Source organism: Heptranchias perlo, chromosome 22 (assembly GCF_035084215.1).
Source record: "Heptranchias perlo isolate sHepPer1 chromosome 22, sHepPer1.hap1, whole genome shotgun sequence".
NCBI classification, from domain to species: Eukaryota; Metazoa; Chordata; class Chondrichthyes; order Hexanchiformes; family Hexanchidae; genus Heptranchias; species Heptranchias perlo.
In genome coordinates this window covers 15,484,099-15,502,155 of record NC_090346.1, presented here as the reverse complement: position 1 = coordinate 15,502,155, position 18,057 = coordinate 15,484,099, and the positions used below count along the sequence as shown (strand labels likewise).

Genomic DNA, 18,057 nt, shown 5'->3' with positions numbered 1-18,057 from the left:
ATGGTAGCAAACCTGGAAATGTCTAGTTCCACTGCAACAATCCTCAATGGAATGTAAAAGAGAGATATCAGGGCCAGCCTGACGATATCCAGGCTGGTACAGTAAGGGCATCACGATACAAAACACCCCAAGCTCCCAGTCTCAGCACGAATGGCGGGACAATAGAGCCAACCAAATATCATCATCTGCTCAAACACAACTTCGATAGCTCCAAGACAAATGGGTGTGTGCAGGACTGGGAAATCCTTGCAGATATCAGAGAGGAGGACAGCAGTGCAGCCAAAGCTTATAAGACCTCTTTTACACTCGGCCCCTTTGACACAATACTCCATTCACTCCTCTCTGTTACATTCAGCCACTAAACGTAGTTTCTAAGTTTTACATTAAAAAAGAACGCTCCAATCGGCAGTGGGTTGGAACGAGCTGCCTGTCCACCTTCTCAATGGGAATAAATTGGAAACAGGCCGATGTATTTGCTAAGACATTTATTCCGCGTGTGACACGAACCAGGTTACACGATTGTTGCAGCTGAATGTACAAACCCAGTGCATCCTCCTCATCACAACACTCCCTCTGACAGAAGAATAAACCCCAAGCTAGCGTGTGTTCAGTATCATCAATACCAGTTAGTTCCCAGGAGTACACTACAAGGCAGTAATACTCAATAGATTCGATTGTAGTCATTAGAAACCAAATCTCTTGACAAGGTTCAGAGGGGAATGTGCCATCACATCCCAAGAAAACTGCACTCCAAGTATCGAGCATTCCCTTCATTCCACGGGTAATTCTGAACAGTTTTGAAAACAAGAGTTCCATCAAGCCTGTAAGTATCCAAACAGTGGGGCTCGGTGACACCGGGAGACTTTCTTCCGACGACAGATGTGCTCGAAGACAAGGCAGAAATCGAACATTTTCCGATCCCCGTTACTTTAAGGTCGCCGGTATGGATTGAGGGATCTAGCAGCGACTGCTCGCGTAGAACCAGCATCAAACAGAAAGGGGCAAGCAAAACAAGATATCTCCTTATCGGTTAGAGTTACATTTGCCAATCAACCACTCACCCTTTATTTGGATAGTGGAGTAGATTTTGTGGCACTTTCCTTCTAATTACATTGTAATTGGAAGCTCTGCTCCCAGCCACACGACAGACTGTGCAGCAGGGATGGTGCCTCTTTGATTTTTCTCCATGTGTCCAATACTGAATGCACGACTCCCCCTTATATATCTAAGCTTCACCGCCAAGCCCTCCTCGCAGCAGGTTCACAGCAGCAGCACCGACAGAGGCGACGACAGTCATCTCAGCCGCGGGAGACCAAATAATGGGGCAAAAGGTATACAGAAACCGGAATACGTATGGATATGGCGCCATTCTGAGCTAAATAACGAGTCTACAAGGACTGAAATGAGAGAAGCCCACCTTTTCCTGTGGTCACCAATCTGCTCTTTGAGGTGAAATATAATTGCAGTTTTCCTGTCGGATATTCCCATTTATTAAGAAACGTAACGCAACCAGTCACTTGTTGGCAGTCGGCAATATACTTATATAGGTGGCCAAAACAGGTTGTATTTTGTATCCATTTCAACAGTGACTACACTTCAAAAAGTACTTAACTGACTAAAGCACTTTGGGACGTCCAGAGGTCGTAAAAGGTGCTTTACAAATGTAAGTATTTCCCTTTCTTTCATTCAATCATGCTATGGACACATAGACGTTTATGACAGACTGGAACGAATGCTATAAAATTATTGGGAATTATGGCGACAGGCAGAGATCTTCAAAGATGCATTTTTGACCATGAAATTGCGAATGTACAAATGTACCACCCGGGTAATGTCGGATGGCTTCACACCGAGCCCAGTGGCTAAAATTACAAGCTGTCAAGCACGAGGCGAACAGAATAAACCCACAACACGGACAGAAAAAGTCAACCTGAGAATTCACCGAATGGTCATGAGCCTTCAGGCACACAATTTCACTCAGAATGTGACGATGCGCGGAGTTTAGAAATGTCCGACAGACGGTTGCACCAGGACTCTAGAAAAGAGCGTCTGGTACGAGCGCTGTGATGGTAGATTCTTAAATATTGAACAGGCTTTTGTGAAGCTCAATGTCATGAACAGCATTATTTTCTTAATTAAAACATTACAGCCGTGAGATGTGGAGGAAAATGATAGGTAGCAAGCGTTCCAGATAAAGACATAATTGTTCCTTAGCAATGAATCCTCACAGTAGCTCAGATGTAGAAGGTCTGTGAATCCTAGCAAGGCTATGGGGAAAGAGCAGGGGAGTGGGACTAATTAGTTAGCCCTTTCAAAGAGCCAGCACAAGCACGATGGGCCGAATGGCTTCCTTCTGTGCTGTACGATTCTATCTTTGATCTCGTTATAAACTGTAGAGCAATAGGTATGTAGCTGTAACATGCACAAGGCATGGGATTTCAGAATAATCAACCCCAAATGATTTCTTAACCAATTTAACCATTCTGTCACAAGCTGTGAAATGGCAGCCATTGCTGGCATAAGGATGGCTCCAAAAAAGTTCACAGTATACATGATATAAAAATGAGATGTCTCAATTTGATTTCAAATCAGCAATCTCATTCTGCTGTTCAAACGTCACAATTATTTCTCAGGTTATTTAACATCGTAACTCCTCGATTAAATTCCTACCTATAACTCAATCCTGGGTGTCCATTATGTTATACATAAATCACCCGAACCCCTCGATTAGATTCCAGCCTGTAATTCACTCCTGGGTATTCATTAGTCTTTATGACCATTGCAGCCTAAATATTTCTGGTACAATTATGAGTTGTTATTGACTGTCAAAAGTATCTGTCAACATGCAAAAATGTCAGCTTATGGGGGACAATAGTGTTCTGAGCAATGTTTATTCCCTAAGAGAACACTTTCTCTGCTTTGTCTGTAACAGAGGCAGTTTCAAGGACCAATAACCTTGATGTAATTTTAAATCTAATATGTGCCTTAATCCTATTTGCTGTCAGGAACTTGACTGGTCCCTTTTTGAACCCCATCATAGTTCCTTGTTCCACCACCTTTGCCTGTGCAGCTATTATATCCTTTCCCCACTTTTCCATCACTTCTGTGGATCATCCATTTCCAGCACATGTGATTCCCTTTCTCTTACACTGTACTTGCCCAAATAGGTATCTGATCACAAAAGTAAGACCATAAAGATAAGGGAAGCCATTTGGTCCATCTGACCATACTTTCATGTTACCATCATAACAACCAACTGTATCCTGACAGATGTTTCTGCAACTGACCCATGGGCACAGCTTGCTGCCTGGATCCCTACATCAAAAAAGTTAAATTTTCTTGCAGCTAATCCTTAATCAAAGATTGGCTCTGGGGAATGCTCCCAGGGCCAGAAGTGTGAAATTCTGTGAACAAATCCCGGCCTTGACTTCTCAGCTATACTGGTACCAATTTAGCATCTAAATGGACTGGAACCCACTATTATTCAAGGAAATTACTCATGTAAAGATCTTTGAGCATTGAGGGGATTTGAACTAAGGAGCCCCAGTTGAAAACCTACCACCTAACCACTGATCACATGAGATTATTGCATCAACGCTGAAAAATTCTAATCAACAATGCACCTAATTCCTTTATCAATGTCACATTCTAAGAGTAGTGTTTTGATTTAGCAGTAAAAGAACGGTGACCAAAGAGAACCGTCCTGTTGTTTCACGCATCCCATGTGTGGCTTGAGCTAGTTGGATGCTTCGAGGGCAGTTAGGGATGGGCAATAAATGCAGGCCTCGCCAGTGATGCCCACATCCCATGAACGAATAAAAAAAACGGCCTCCTTCTGTGCTGTAACCTTTCTATGATTCTATGACTTGTTGAGTATATCCAGCATTTTCTGTTTTTATTTATCTCTGCCGTTTGTGGAACATTGCTGTAAGCAATTGGCTGCTATGTTTGTGTAACTAATAGTTACTGCACCTCAACAATTTCTTATGTGAAGTATTTGGGGACTTTTCTGAAAGACAAGGAATTACATTAATGCAAGTCATTATTATTACTAAAATACAATAAGCCAAAACTGTTAAATCAGCTTTGAGCCACCAGCCTAACTCATCTCCATTCAGTGTTTTCATAATAATAAATGCTTTAAATGGAGGTGAATGCAAAACGAGGATATAGTCCTCTCACAAATGCGATTCCACACATTTGCCAGACATTTGATTAATATACATCTATCCAGTTACTCTGAAGTACCATTTTTGAACATGATTAACTGGAAAAAAAACCTAACACTGCAGCATTTGTCTCCCACCAGCAACTTATGTGCATTAAAAGAAAACACCCAAGACTCTGTGGTCGGAGAGGGGAATACAAATTACAACTTGATTCATTCTATTTTGGAATTCTAAAGGAATTAAAATGTCAATATTTTATAAACAAAGACACTCCCCGTCTGTTCACGCTGAGTCTGTGAAGCATATACAAATGCACAGCACCACGACATCACTCACTCACAGTCAGAATCAACCTAAACAGATGGAGAAATCTCCATTTGCAAACCTTTTAAAGACTTTGAACTTCAGAGAAAAAAGAATTTATAGTGTAATCTTTCTTTATAGACAGAGTACCCTTTGTCGTCCAGTACTTCCCCGGAGCGGAGAAACTACGCCATGTTCTCCGCAGCCTTCAACATGTCATCAATGACGACGAACACCTCGCTATGGCCATCCCCACACTTCCACTACTCGCCTTTAAACAGCCACCCAACCTCAAACAGACCATCGTTCGCAGCAAATTACCTAGCTTTCAAGAGAACAGCGTCCACGACACCACACAACCCTGCCGCGGTAACCTCTGCAAGACATGCCAGATCATCGACACAGATACCACCATCACACGAGAGGACACCACCCACCAGGTGCATGGTTCATACTCCTGTGACTCGGCCAACGTTGTCTACCTCATACGTTGCAGGAAAGGATGCCCCAGAGCATGGTACATTGGCGAGACCATGCAGACACTGCGACAACGGATGAACGGACACAGCGCAACAATCGCCAAACAGGAGGGTTCCCTCCCAGTTGGGGAACACTTCAGCAGTCAAGGACATTCAGCCACCGACCTTCGGGTAAGCGTACTCCAAGGCGGCCTTCGAGACACACGACAACGCAAAATCGTCGAGCAGAAATCGATAGCCAAGTTCCGCACCCATGAGGACGGCATCAACCGGGATCTTGGGTTCATGTCACGCTACACGTTACCCCACCAGCGATCAAATGTTATCTGTTTTTAATATAACGGGTCAGTTGCTGTCTTTTCTATGTTTCTACCTCTCTATCTCTGTTTTTTTTTGTTTGTTGTTTTTTTTGGTGATTTGTATATTCTGAGACCTGGCAGGTAACACCTGTCTGTCTGCACACTGATTGCCTTGGCAATGGGCAGTTGAAAAAACTGTCTGTTATCACCAAGCATTGTTCTGTGAATTATAAATGTGACTTCATTTCGAGGATTTCATTTCCACATCGTTCACCTGAGGAAGGAGGTAGCCTCCGAAAGCTTGTGAATTTAAAATAAAATTGCTGGACTATAACTTGGTGTTGTAAAATTGTTTACAATTTATAGACAGTGGAATTCCTCTTCCTCCCTATCACCTAGGTGAAGAATTTATGGGGGATTATTAATCTAAAGTACTTACCACCCTAGAGACAATGCAGAATATCTCCTTTCTGACAGTGAAATAGCAACCACAGGAGGCCATCATGTCAGATCTTCTGGTTGGAAAATACCAGTTGATTGGCAGTCGGTCAGAGACAATGAGCTGACCATGAATTGGCTTGCTTCCTGGACCTATGTGCTAGCTTGAAATATCAGTCCTCAGCAAAGCTTCAGTCCTGACTGCCATGGGAACTTTGAATTCTAGCACTGGGGTTGGGATATAGGAGCTTAATATCAAAGAGCCGCAGCTGAACTAAATCACGTGAAGTAGTCTTTTCCACTTACAAACCGTAACATGGCAAATACCTACAAAGCTGCTTCTTTTATCAGAGAGCAAGTTATTTTCTTAATGGCGAGAGACTGGAAAGTACTGCAGTACAAAGGGATCTGGGGGTCCTAGTGCAAGAAAATCAAAAAGTTGGTATGCAGGTGCAGCAGGTGATCAAGAAAGCCAACGGAATGTTGGCTTTTATTGCTAGGGGGATAGAATATAAAAACAGGGAGGTATTGCTGCAGTTATATAAGGTATTGGTGAGACCGCACCTGGAATACTGCATACAGTTTTGGTGTCCACACTTAAGAAAAGACATACTTGCTCTCGAGGCAGTACAAAGAAGGTTCACTCGGTTAATCCCGGGGATGAGGGGGTGGACATATGAGGAGAGGTTGAGTCGATTGGGACTCTACTCATTGGAGTTCAGAAGAATGAGAGGCGATCTTATTGAAACATATAAGATTGTGAAGGGGCTTGATCGGGTGGATGCAGTAAGGATGTTCCCAAAGATGGGTGAAACTAGAACCAGGGGGCATAATCTTAGAATAAGGGGCTGCTCTTTCAAATCTGAGATGAGGAGAAACTTCTTCACTCAGAGGGTGGTAGGTCTGTGGAATTTGCTGCCCCAGGAAGCTGTGGAAGCTACATCATTAGATAAATTTAAAACAGAAATAGACAGTTTTCTAGAAGTAAAGGGAATTAGGGGTTATGGGGAGCGGGCAGGAAATTGGACATGAAGCTGAGTTCGGATCGGTCAATGCCCTGTGGGTGGCGGAGAGGGCCCAGGGGCTGAGTGGCCGGGTCCTGCTCCTACTTCTTGTGTTCTTTAGATTTGTGGTTGGGATCAGATCAGCCATGATCTTATTGAATGGCGGAGCAGGCTCGAGGGGCCGATTGGCCTACTCCTGCTCCTATTTCTTATGTTCTTATTTTACACAAGAAACAGAAAACATCTCTCAAAAAGACACTTTCATTTCTCTTCCCTTCTACTGTATTTAGGTTAAAAGCATTCTCCCCAGTATGTTGTTTTCTCTAAAGTCACCAGATGCTAGAAGTACTTTCATCAAATCAATCACCATCGGTTTCAGTTTTCCTCCTCTCCCCTTATTTTAGATTACCCTATGCCTTTTCTCCCATCAAAGTGGATAACCTGCTCCAAGGTGTACAGCAGCCTGGACTGACTCACCCTCACACTTTGCTGGGAAAGTCCCTCTCTTGGATCGGCAAGTTGAAATTGTGAAACTTCCACCTGAAAGACCTTGGGAAAAGACCTTTGATTCATCTACATCAGGTACCAGTCTGCCACTGAGCATATGCGGAGGGACCTGTACTCAGGCCTCTTGCCAGTCTCACTCTAGAGCAAACCTGATTGACTCCCTCTCTCTCCAGTGCTGACCTCACCCATGTAGCCTAGCTGAGAACAGCATGTGGCTGCACAGAGACAACTTGATTTTCAAAAAAATATATATTTAAACAAGGTATAGGGAAGCAGGGACCCAGTGGAGTCTATAGTGATGACTACACACTCATCAACCCATCTGCTCAGCCAGGCTGGATAGTCCTTCTTAGGGTCTGGCAAAGCAGATAAAATAAGAATAAAATAGTTTGAAAGTAAAGGGTAGAAGCATCCAACCAACTCAAGCCACACATGGGATGCGTGAAACAACAGGACGGTTCTCTTTGGTCATCTTTCTTTTACTGTTAATTATGAAACAACTCAAGTCAATATCCCATTCCAAGCACCGCCGTCTCCTGATGACTGTCCCCTCTTCAACATGTTAGATATGAAACGAACTTTTCTATTTTTATGTTATAATACACACACGATGCTTCCGCTTAAAGACAGGAAAGGGTGGGGTTAAGAAACAGACATTCAGGCAAACTTCTTCCAAAAAATAGTTGCACGTTGTTACAAGAGGAAATGTGATGTGGTTTACAGCCGATTTTTGAATATATGGGCAGAAATATAATGAGAATTAAAAACTGAAAAAATGAAGAAAAAGTAGATACAACTTTAATAAACACGGCGCTAATAAGAGACAAGTTCAAGGCGAATTCGAAAGCGAGCATCACAACAGGAGAGACAAACACCGAGAGAGAGAGAGAGAGAGCCAAATACAGACCCACGGATACTTGGGAAAGCTGTCTTATTAAAATTGAAACTAAGATAACATCACGTTCAATTTACGTTAAGCGTCATTGTGCAAATGATCGCTTTTTTGCTAACACGAGTTTCCATCTGGTGGGTTCGGGAAATTATAGTGAGAGAGAGGCGCCACCTGTATCCTGCTCTATTAAAGCAAATTCAATAAAATCTCCAACCTGTCTCACTGTCTGTTAATAAGCACAAGGTTTTTGCATTGCACATTCACCACCAATCAAGCCACGCTCCTACACAGGGATCAGCAGTTGTAAAGTGCATCGCAGGTAAAACATGTCATACTAATTTTGCCTGAGGACTACCATTTCAGTTTAGGAGTTTATTAAGTTATTCAAGATATGGAATTGGCTAGAGTTTTTTTCTCCATGTGAGCGGATACAGAAAGCTGCACTGCCGCTCGATCTTCGCACAAGCCATCACGTGAGCGCAGACTAAACTGTTAGTGATTTTGGTGCAGATACTGTCCTGAGCACAGAACTGTCCAAATACTCCAAGCTGACACTTAAGACACTGTTGCTACTGTACCCGAGAGAACGCCCACCTTGACACTGGAATCCCTGCTTCCCGAATCCCCTGTTAAAACAAACATACATAAATAACATTAATGATATTTGAAGCGATGCAGTGTAGTTATTTTTTATGTAAGAAAATGCAGCTATAGTTTGGCATCAACGAGACTGTGCTCTCACCAGATAAAGTCGGTGCAGTGGCTGCAGAATGTAGGCTGCTTGAAGAAGCGAGCGGTGAATTTATGGTCCTTCACTTCGTGAACGTTTTTCTGTCTCAAAGCGCCTTTGCGGGCGAAGCGAACGATGTTCTCATCGCCCTCCATCATAGACACGCTATCGGCCATAGTTTTCAACACAGGGACACCTCTCAATTATTGCAACAACAAAAAAAAAATTCGCGAATCGACTCCTTTCTGTTGTCTTCCAGCTTTCGGTGTGAATCGGCGAACCAAGTGAGCAAGGAGCTGCCGGCAGTGACTGGCCGAGGCTGCGTCTTCGCCAAGCCACATAACGTCAACACGCTCCGCCCCTTCTAAATCAACCCTCTCTTTATTTACATAACCATACCCAGCTACCAATTCCAGCAACAGCACACAATCAGCATTTTCGATGTGCTTTTATATAATATAAACCATTAAATCATCACGAGAATAGGAACTGAACATTCTGCTTAAAGCAAAGCGCCCAACAGGTAGCTAATGTGGATGGTTTCTAGTGAAAAGTGGATTAGTTCACAGTGAATTTCAGCCCCGGCCACCAGGAAACGGTGGATCTGTGATCTGATTAGTGACAGCGGCCGGGTGAGAGTGAGCAACAAATATAATCTTCTTGCAATCTTCTTCCATTTTCAGATCCGTAAAGAATTGATAGTTCATCCACTTGCTCACTCTCCTATTTTTGAAAGCCTGCCCTTCTCTGTTTACTGCAGATAGGGCAAAGTAAAGAAAGATTAATGGAGACTCCAGAACCATTACATCGCTGCAAAGCAACTGAGAGGCTGAGGTGACAACATAAATTGTCAGAGTGATCTTTCAGGGATTTATAATGATCATGTGAACTTCAGCACGCGATTATAGACTTGAAACCATTTCAGTGTCTCTGACTTTTTTATTATAAGAAAACAATATGGACCCAAAAAGGACCATTAAGCCTGCTCCTTATAGCAAAATGTGTACACTGTCATAGAATCATAGAAATTACAGCACAGGAGGCGGCCTTTTGGTCTATCTTTTTTGGCCTGGATTTACCTCTTCAACTGGAGCTATTTATTTTAACCCCATTTCCCTGCCCTTTCCTTATATAATTTTATGTTCATTTGCATATATCTATGAATTCCATTTTAAATAATGGGCCTGGAGTATGCCCAAGTATCCTCACAAACTAATCATCATAAAGCCCGAATGTAAAATCTCAATCTCCGAGCGTAGTTAAAATGTAATTGGAACCGAGCCAATGGGGCTTCAAGTCGGGGGGGGGGAGTGGTCTGTAAAAGTGGAGGGAAAAAAATGCCCTTCAGAGTGAGGCTGGAGGTAAGCAGCACACAGCTCACAGATTTTTAAATTCATTTCAATTGCTCTGTAGAGAATCTGAACGGTCTCTAAGGGTCGTCAATCTGAAACGTTAACTCTGTATCTTTCTCCACAGATGCTGCCTGACTTGCTGAGTATTTCCAGCATTTTCTGTTTTTGTCTCTAACTTTTCCCTTCTCACAGATGAGTGACTCTCAGGACAGAAGAGGGCATTTAACTTTGTTGAGGGTGAAATCAGACCCTATGATGAGGTGGAGGTGAGGCGACACCTCCTCATTAGCTCCTCGACATTGCAGCCCTCACGTGTGGTGAGAAGGTGGGCGTGGGCAGACGTGGCAGAGGCACTGAGTGCCTCCTCTATTGTTCTAACGATGATGGAAGAAATTCAATGACCTGACAAGGTCAGGGCAGGTCACAAGGTGAATCACGCAGCTGTTTTGGAGGTGGATGTCTTAGAGGATGGAAAGGAGATGGTGGAGGGGGCAGGGATCTGGGAGAGGGAGGCAGAGCAGCTTCTGGGGGAGATGGAGGGAGAGAACTCTGGCTTAGTCATTCTGCCCATGCCCATCCAACTGGAAGAGGAGGGGCAGTTGGAAAGTTAGGGCTCCTCACCTACGCTTCTTCCCAAGAGTGCAGCCTCATCTCCACCCTCAGGCCACCCCCAAGGAGCGACAGACTCTCCTTTCAATCCTTTGCATTGTCCCCCACCTCCCAGCATGTGTGCTATCACTGAATTGCACACAATGAAGGCATCGTGGCAGGTACCTGCATGCTGCACGTTAACACGCAGGATGTGCAGCCTTGTGTGGCACATTGCACGTTGAGGGAGTAGAATCCATTTCTATCCATATAACTCTGTGGGTTTTCAATGGGAACCTTCAATGCCACGTGCATCCCGTCAATCACTCGAATCACACCGGGGAAAGCCAGCGATTCTATAGAAGCTCAGTGCCCACTGCCTTTGCTCCACTGCTGAGAATCCAAATTCAGGAACAGGGCATCAGTCACCTGTCGAATGTTATCCCTCACTGCCCCTTGACTGATCCAGCACAGGTCTCCCATGGATGTGTGGAATGATCCAACTCCATAGAAATTGAGGGCCGTGCTGACTTCATTTCGACTATAAGGGCTCTGCAGCTTGTGGAGCGAGGTTTCAGGTTGTCTTGGAGCAAGTCACATAGTTGGCCAATGGCACATTTCTTGAATCGAAGACGGAACATGTCAGCTCCTCGGACATCTCTTCATTCGTCATCCGGGCCTATATACCCTCTGGGCAGGGTACCTCTAAATGGGGTGCAGTCTTGTCCTGTAGCACTTTACTCTTTGTACCTCCTGCCTCTGGATCTCTCTCTTCCTTTCCAACATAAGAAAAAGCAAAGATACAGCCATAAAATGTGCCATTTCTCTTAACTTTTAAAAAATAAATCACCTGTAAAATGGCATCCTACAGCAGGTAGAGATGATGGAGGCTTCAATTCACTCCTGGTCAGCTGATCTGTGCTTGTTACAGGTGACCACAGGCGCATGTGTAAGTCTGTAAATCTGGACACTGTGTTTTGAGATCCCCATAAAAAGCAAAATTGGAGGATACATACGTTTGAAATCGGGGGCATGGCCAGTTTTGAGGGCGGTGACTCGTTCGGACGCAGGGTAATATGGACGCACTTAAAACATCGCCGATATGGCATTTTAGTTACAATGTAACTCACCTAAGCCCAGGTTTCCGCGATTTTTTAAACCCACGTAGCTTGTTTGCACCCAGATTGTGCATCTTTCTGGCCGCAAATGCCGAGGAAATTCCGGGCCATAGTCTCTGTCTCAATAGCCACTTGTCATAAAGTATTCCATGTTCTAATAAAACCTTTGTGAAAAAATCTAACTCCTCTTTGTTCTTATGATAATCCTGAGTAAACTCTTGTACTGATTCAAAACCAGTGGAAACAATCGTGCACTATTTACCCACTCAAAACAGTTTATAACATAGGAAGATAGGAACAGGAGTAGGCCATTTAGCCCCTCAAGCCTGTTCCGCCATTCAATGAGATTATGGCTGATCTGTGACTTAACTCCATATACCCGCCTTAGCCCCATATCCCTTAATACATTTGGTTAACAAAAATTTATCAATCTCAGATTTAAAATTAACAATTGAGCTAGCATCAACTGCTGTTTGTGGAAGAGAGTTCCAAACTTTGAAAATCTCTATTGGATCTCCCCTTAACCTTCCCTGTTCCAGTGAAAAAGCCCCAATTTTTTGATCTATTCTTCATAACTATAACCTTTCATTCCTGGCATAATTCTAGTGAATCTTCGGTTAGCCTTTCTATGATCCAATATCCTTCCTATAATTGGTTTGCCCAGAACTGCATACAATACTCCAACTGTGGCCAAACTAAGGTCTTGCACAAATTTAACATCATATCTTTGCTTTTGTATTCAATGCCCCATGTATACCCAAAAACCCATTTGCCTTGTTATGCCCCTGCACTCCCACATTTAATGATCTGTGTATCTGCACCCCTAGATATCTCTGTTCTCCTACTTTGTTAAGAATCTTATCATTTAGGGTAACTTACTTTCACTTTTTTTCCCCAAAATGTATCACTTCACATTTCTCTGAATTGAACTGCATGTGTTACATGCCTGCCCACCCTGTTAACATGTCTATGTCTTTCCTCAATCTCTTACAATTTTCCTCATAGTTTGCCACACCCCTAATTTGGTATCACTAGCAAACTTTGATATAATTCTTCTTGTGCCAATGTCCAAATTATTTATATAAATGGAAAAAAAAAGTCTCATGATAGATCCCTGGGGCACAACACTAATCGCATCCCACCAATCCAAAAAACATCCATTCATCCTTACTCTGTTTTCTATACATGCAGCTACATTCTATTGGATACCATGTCTTAATTTTTGCAATAGCTCTTTTATCCGTCACCATTATCACTCACCCTATAATTAAATGTATGAAATCTATGACTATGTGCTTCACTGCAGTGCAAAAAGGCAAATAAGACCCTGAGTTACATTAATAAAGGAAAAGAGAACAAATTAGAGGATATTGTGTTGTTGCCATACAAAGCATAAGTCAGAGTACCTAGAGTACTCTGTGCAGTTCTAGTAAAGATTTTTCCGGACATTAGGAATTTAAATCTTGAACAAAGGTTAAGAAAGTTGGGGTTGTTTGGAAAAGAGGAGACTTTGAGGTGACCTAACTGAACTTTAAGATTACAAAGGGAACTGAAAAGCTGATCGAGGCAAATTGTTCACTATGGTGAAGAGTTCAAATATCAGGAGACACAAGTAAAACATTTGAAAATTACAAAGGAAGTCAGGCAGATTTTTTTTGAACTCAGAGTAATTTGAAGCTGATTTTCCTGTCACTAGTGTCTTTGGAATGCTGCGCCTGTTCAGTGTCCATACCGGGGCGGGAGGGCATGTAGAGTTGTGGAATAAATTACAAGAGAAGAACATTGAAGAAGACAATGTTCAGTGGACTCTAGAGAGAAATGGATCTTGGACTTGTTGGACATAATGATATTTTTCTATTCCTAAAACTTCTTAAGCTCCATTTATTATCCAAAAGGAGGCAATAACCACAAGGTAAAACTTCTAAGAAAAGGGAAAACCCTGGAATTCCTCCAATATGTTCCTGAGGTTGGATTTATTTAGTTAGGGCTTTTTTTCTGGCAGCAGGTACGGCTACAGTGATGTGTAATGACAAGGATTAATGGGATGTCTATGCTGTAAGTCTATAGAGTGATAATTAATAGTTATTACTGAAATAATAGTCAGTATATATTAGCAAATATAATACACAGTACAGAATGCATTATAAGGAAGTAAGATACAGAAGGGTGAAAGACATGATAAATCGTAAGAGCAAACCTTGAATGGTTCATTATCATTTAAACCCTACGATGCATTATGCCCTTGAAATACTCTTCAGCATGTATTAATTTATAAAACATAGATGCACAGGAAGAATTGTGGGTGGCTTTTCAACAATATTTTTTTAAATGGCAGCAGCAGTAATCATGTTGCAATGAAAGCAACAGACTGCGGGTCTCTGTGATTAAATCATATAATTTGACCAGAGGTGATATTGAGACTTATTTCACTGCATGATACAGATGAATGCCTTGTTCCTGTTACACCAGTATACAAGGGATCCTAAAGCCCCTGTAACATGATTTATTTAGAGAATGTGGGTTATTACCTAATCCCCAAAAGGATAGCAAGAACAATTGGCAATTATACAGCATCCTATTACAGCTCTCAGAACATCCAAGTGTTTCACATACAGTGAATATTACTTTGAAATGCAGTGACTGTCGCTATGTAGGCAAACACAATACAGCAAGATCCCACAGTAAGATTACCTGTTTTAGTGGTGTTAGTCAGGATACCAGGAGAATTCCCTACTCTTCTTCAAATAAAATCTTAGGATTTTTAATATCCATTTGAACTACCAGAACAGGCAGATTGGACCCAGTTTAATATCTCATTCAAAGGACAGTGCCTATGGCAACACAGCACTGTGTCAGCCTAGATTATGTTCTTAAATCCTAGAGTGAGGATTAAATCTACAACCTTCTGCCTGAGAGGTAAGAATGCGACCAATTGAGCCAACTTAATATTACATAACAAAAAAATTAGAGACTGCATTTAAGTGGCTATATCTGAATGCTACCAAAATTAGGAATAAGGCATTTGAAGTAAGTGGAAAACATGACATTATATTGATTACAGAAATATAGCTAATTCTGGAAGATAGGAGTAAATTCAATATGCAGGGAGTAGGGTTAGCAGGAAGAATAGAAAAAAGGGTGAAAAGAGAGGTAGCTGCATATGTTGAAGATAGTTTATAATTAAGGAAGATGATTTTATATCCCAGCAAAAGAGACAAAATAAAATAGTCTGGTTTGAGATAACAAGGAGGCAAAGCACAGAGTTAACAATAAGGTCTGTTGACAAAAATAGAAATTTCTGTCTTTAGTTTCCAGGTAGCTGAGGTTTAAAATTGGGGCTGTTCTTTTTTCATCAGTTTGGCAAGGCCGCATTTAATACTCATTCCTAGTTGCTCTGATTGTTTGTAAACTGAGTGGCTTGCCAGGCCATTTGAGAGGACATTAGGAGTCAACCACATAGTGTGGGACTGGAGTCATATGTAGGCCATACCAGGTAGGGGTGGCAGGTTCCTTCCCTGAAGGAGTTAATTGGGTTTTTACAATAATCCAACAGCTTTAATGATAATATTTCTAGTGCTGGCCCACAGATTTATTGAATTCAATTTCAAAACTTGTCATAGTGGGATTTGAACTCTCAAATATTTGGATTGCTTGTCAAGTACTGCACTACAATACCCTTTTTGCTAAGTAAAAAAATGGTAGGCCAGAGACATTCCACCTCTGTAAGCTAAGTAGAGTTGCTGTCTATAAATCAACTGATGAAGAAAATTCCCTTTGATTGCTGGGGCAGTTTAAGACTGTAATGAATGCAGCATTTGCCAGACAAAAGTGTAACTTTTGACTGCAGTGACATATCAAATTAAGCAGGTCAATATGATGGGGAAGCCCTAGTTACAGGCCATTGTACAGGTGTAAAAGCTGTTAACATTTAATTTACTTGACCATGCCAAAATTACATTAAAGAAGTTCCATGTAATAACTGCCCTAGTTCTAGCTGATAACCTTTAGCTCTAGCAAAAACACACTAGGCTCCTTGAGCACACATAGGTCATGTTTTCTAAGTGTAACATCCCACCCTGAAACACTGGACATTGTTCCAAGCAAAGAGGCAGTTCAGTTGATTTGTCCAAAGAAAATACTGCGTTCAAAGAAGCTGCAAAGAGGGTATACTAACCCCTTCTGCACTGATTCCAGTTCTCCCATAAGTATTGTGCTGTTTAGTATTTTACCACTTTTTCTTCTATGTATCATTTTACTTGTAAATACTTGTAAAAACAGTGTTTCAGCCTGTTAAAACAGTTTAACAGCATGATATTTTCCATCATCCAGATGACAGAACATGTGATGGGCATCCAAAGTGCTCTCAGTAAGCAAGTCACCATGATCATGGTTGATTGTTAGACCTGGGTTATTGTAAGTCAAATATGGCAGAGAATAAAGATGTGAGTTTCAGTCATAAAATACTTTGCTTATGGAAACTATTGTCAAGCTATTTCCACAGGAAATGACCTTTGGAAAAAGCCCAAAATTTAACAATTTGCTAGAGACTCATTACTCAGGTTACAGTATAAGGAGATAAGAAGGGTACATGTAAATAATAATGTTGTAATAATGGTTGACCTCAATCACTTCACTATAAACTAGGACTGTTCAAATAGAAGTGAGGCAACTGAATCAGAATTAGCAAAAGTGGTACAGATTGCTTCCTGATTCATTGTGTTATGGACCCCATTAGGAGTAATCCATAATCACTTTGCTGAACACCTCTGCTCTTCTGCGTGACCCTGACCTGCCGGTTGCTTGCCATTTTAATTCCCCTTCCCACTCTACTCTGACCTCTCTGTCCTCGGCCTCTTACACTGTTCCAATGAAGCTCAACATAAGCTCGAGGAACAGCACCTCATCATTCGTTAAGGCACTTTTCAACCTTCTGGACTCAACACTGATTTCAATAACTTCAGATCATAACCACTGCTCCCATTTTTTTGGTCAGCTAGTGCTGGTAATGGTTCTACTGCTGCCATTTACAGCTGCTACATTTGTTTCTTAACCTGTCCCATTCCTTGCCTTTTGCACCATCATCCCTTTTGTCATTTAATCATTCATGCCCTCCACCCTATCAGAGACCTTCACTGTTGTTTTTTCCTCCCTTCCCCTCCCTCCCCCCTTTCCCTGGCTCTGTACTTGCTCAAAAACTTTGGGCTCGATATTAGCAGGGCGGTGGGTTCTCAGCAGGGGGTCGACTGGGCACGTGGGTAACGCGCCCGGTGAAATCGGGGTGCTCCGCACGCAATTACAGGATAATTGGAGCCACTTACCTGTGCTTCCGGGTTTTCTGCAGGTTAGCTGCGTGGCGGGCGGACTGCGCATGCACATCAAGTTCTGTCAGCTGGAGGAGCCCTATTTAAAGGGGCAGTCCTCCACTGACTGATGCTACGGAAAATAGGAAAAATTACAGCATGGAGCAGACCGGGGGTAGGCTGCTCCCAGGTTTAATGATGCCTCACTCCAGGTATCATTGGATGGGGTGAGGAGGAGGGGGAGGACAGAGATCATCCCCCCGGCAGGCGGGAGGAAGCGGCCTGCCTCTGCCACCAAGAAGGCCTGGCTCGAGGTGGCAGAGGAAGTCACCAGCACCACCAACATATCGCGCATCTACATACAGTGCAGGAGGTGCTTCAATCACCTAAATAGGTCAGCCGAAGTGAGTACACTTACTCATTCGCCTCCCCTCTGTCTGTCACATCACCGCCCCCACCCCACATCTCCTTCTGCACTGCCAACACTATTCTATCACATCACCCCTCACACCCAATCAAAGCTCATCCTCATCTTACCTGCACTTACTCACCTTGCCAGTACTCATCCCACCACTACCACTCAACCCAATCCTCATACAACCTCATGGCTGTATCTCATACTCACCCTCTGATGCATCTCTTTCACGGTCAGCCTCACTCAACCTGCCACTACCTGTGCTGCAGCCACAGGGCATGCATCACATATGTGCAGTAGGAAGCGTAAGGCAAACTTGTAGTGAACATGAAGGGTGTTTGAGGGTTTGTCATGGTGTTTACCTATATTTAAATTCTGATCAACTCACATAACATATTATATTGTCACCACTACCGCCACGTCTTTGCAAATCTTGTCTGGTTTGTGCAATAATGCCCTTTCC

The 18,057-nt window shown here is 42.6% G+C and overlaps 1 protein-coding gene across 2 annotated transcripts in view; it reads right to left on the bottom strand.

The window, feature by feature from the left end:
• prkcba (protein kinase C, beta a) overlaps positions 1-9,142 on the bottom strand; it is a 185,635-nt gene extending 176,493 nt beyond the window's left edge. For both annotated transcript variants that reach the window (XM_068003013.1, XM_068003012.1), the window contains exons 1-2: positions 8,834-9,142; positions 8,686-8,717 (exon numbers count right to left, since the gene is read on the bottom strand). In XM_068003013.1, coding sequence (XP_067859114.1) covers positions 8,686-8,717; positions 8,834-8,997 — 196 coding nt within the window. In that variant the 5' untranslated portion in view covers positions 8,998-9,142. The remainder of the gene's footprint in view (positions 1-8,685; positions 8,718-8,833) is intronic.
• Positions 9,143-18,057: the final 8,915 nt, after the last annotated feature.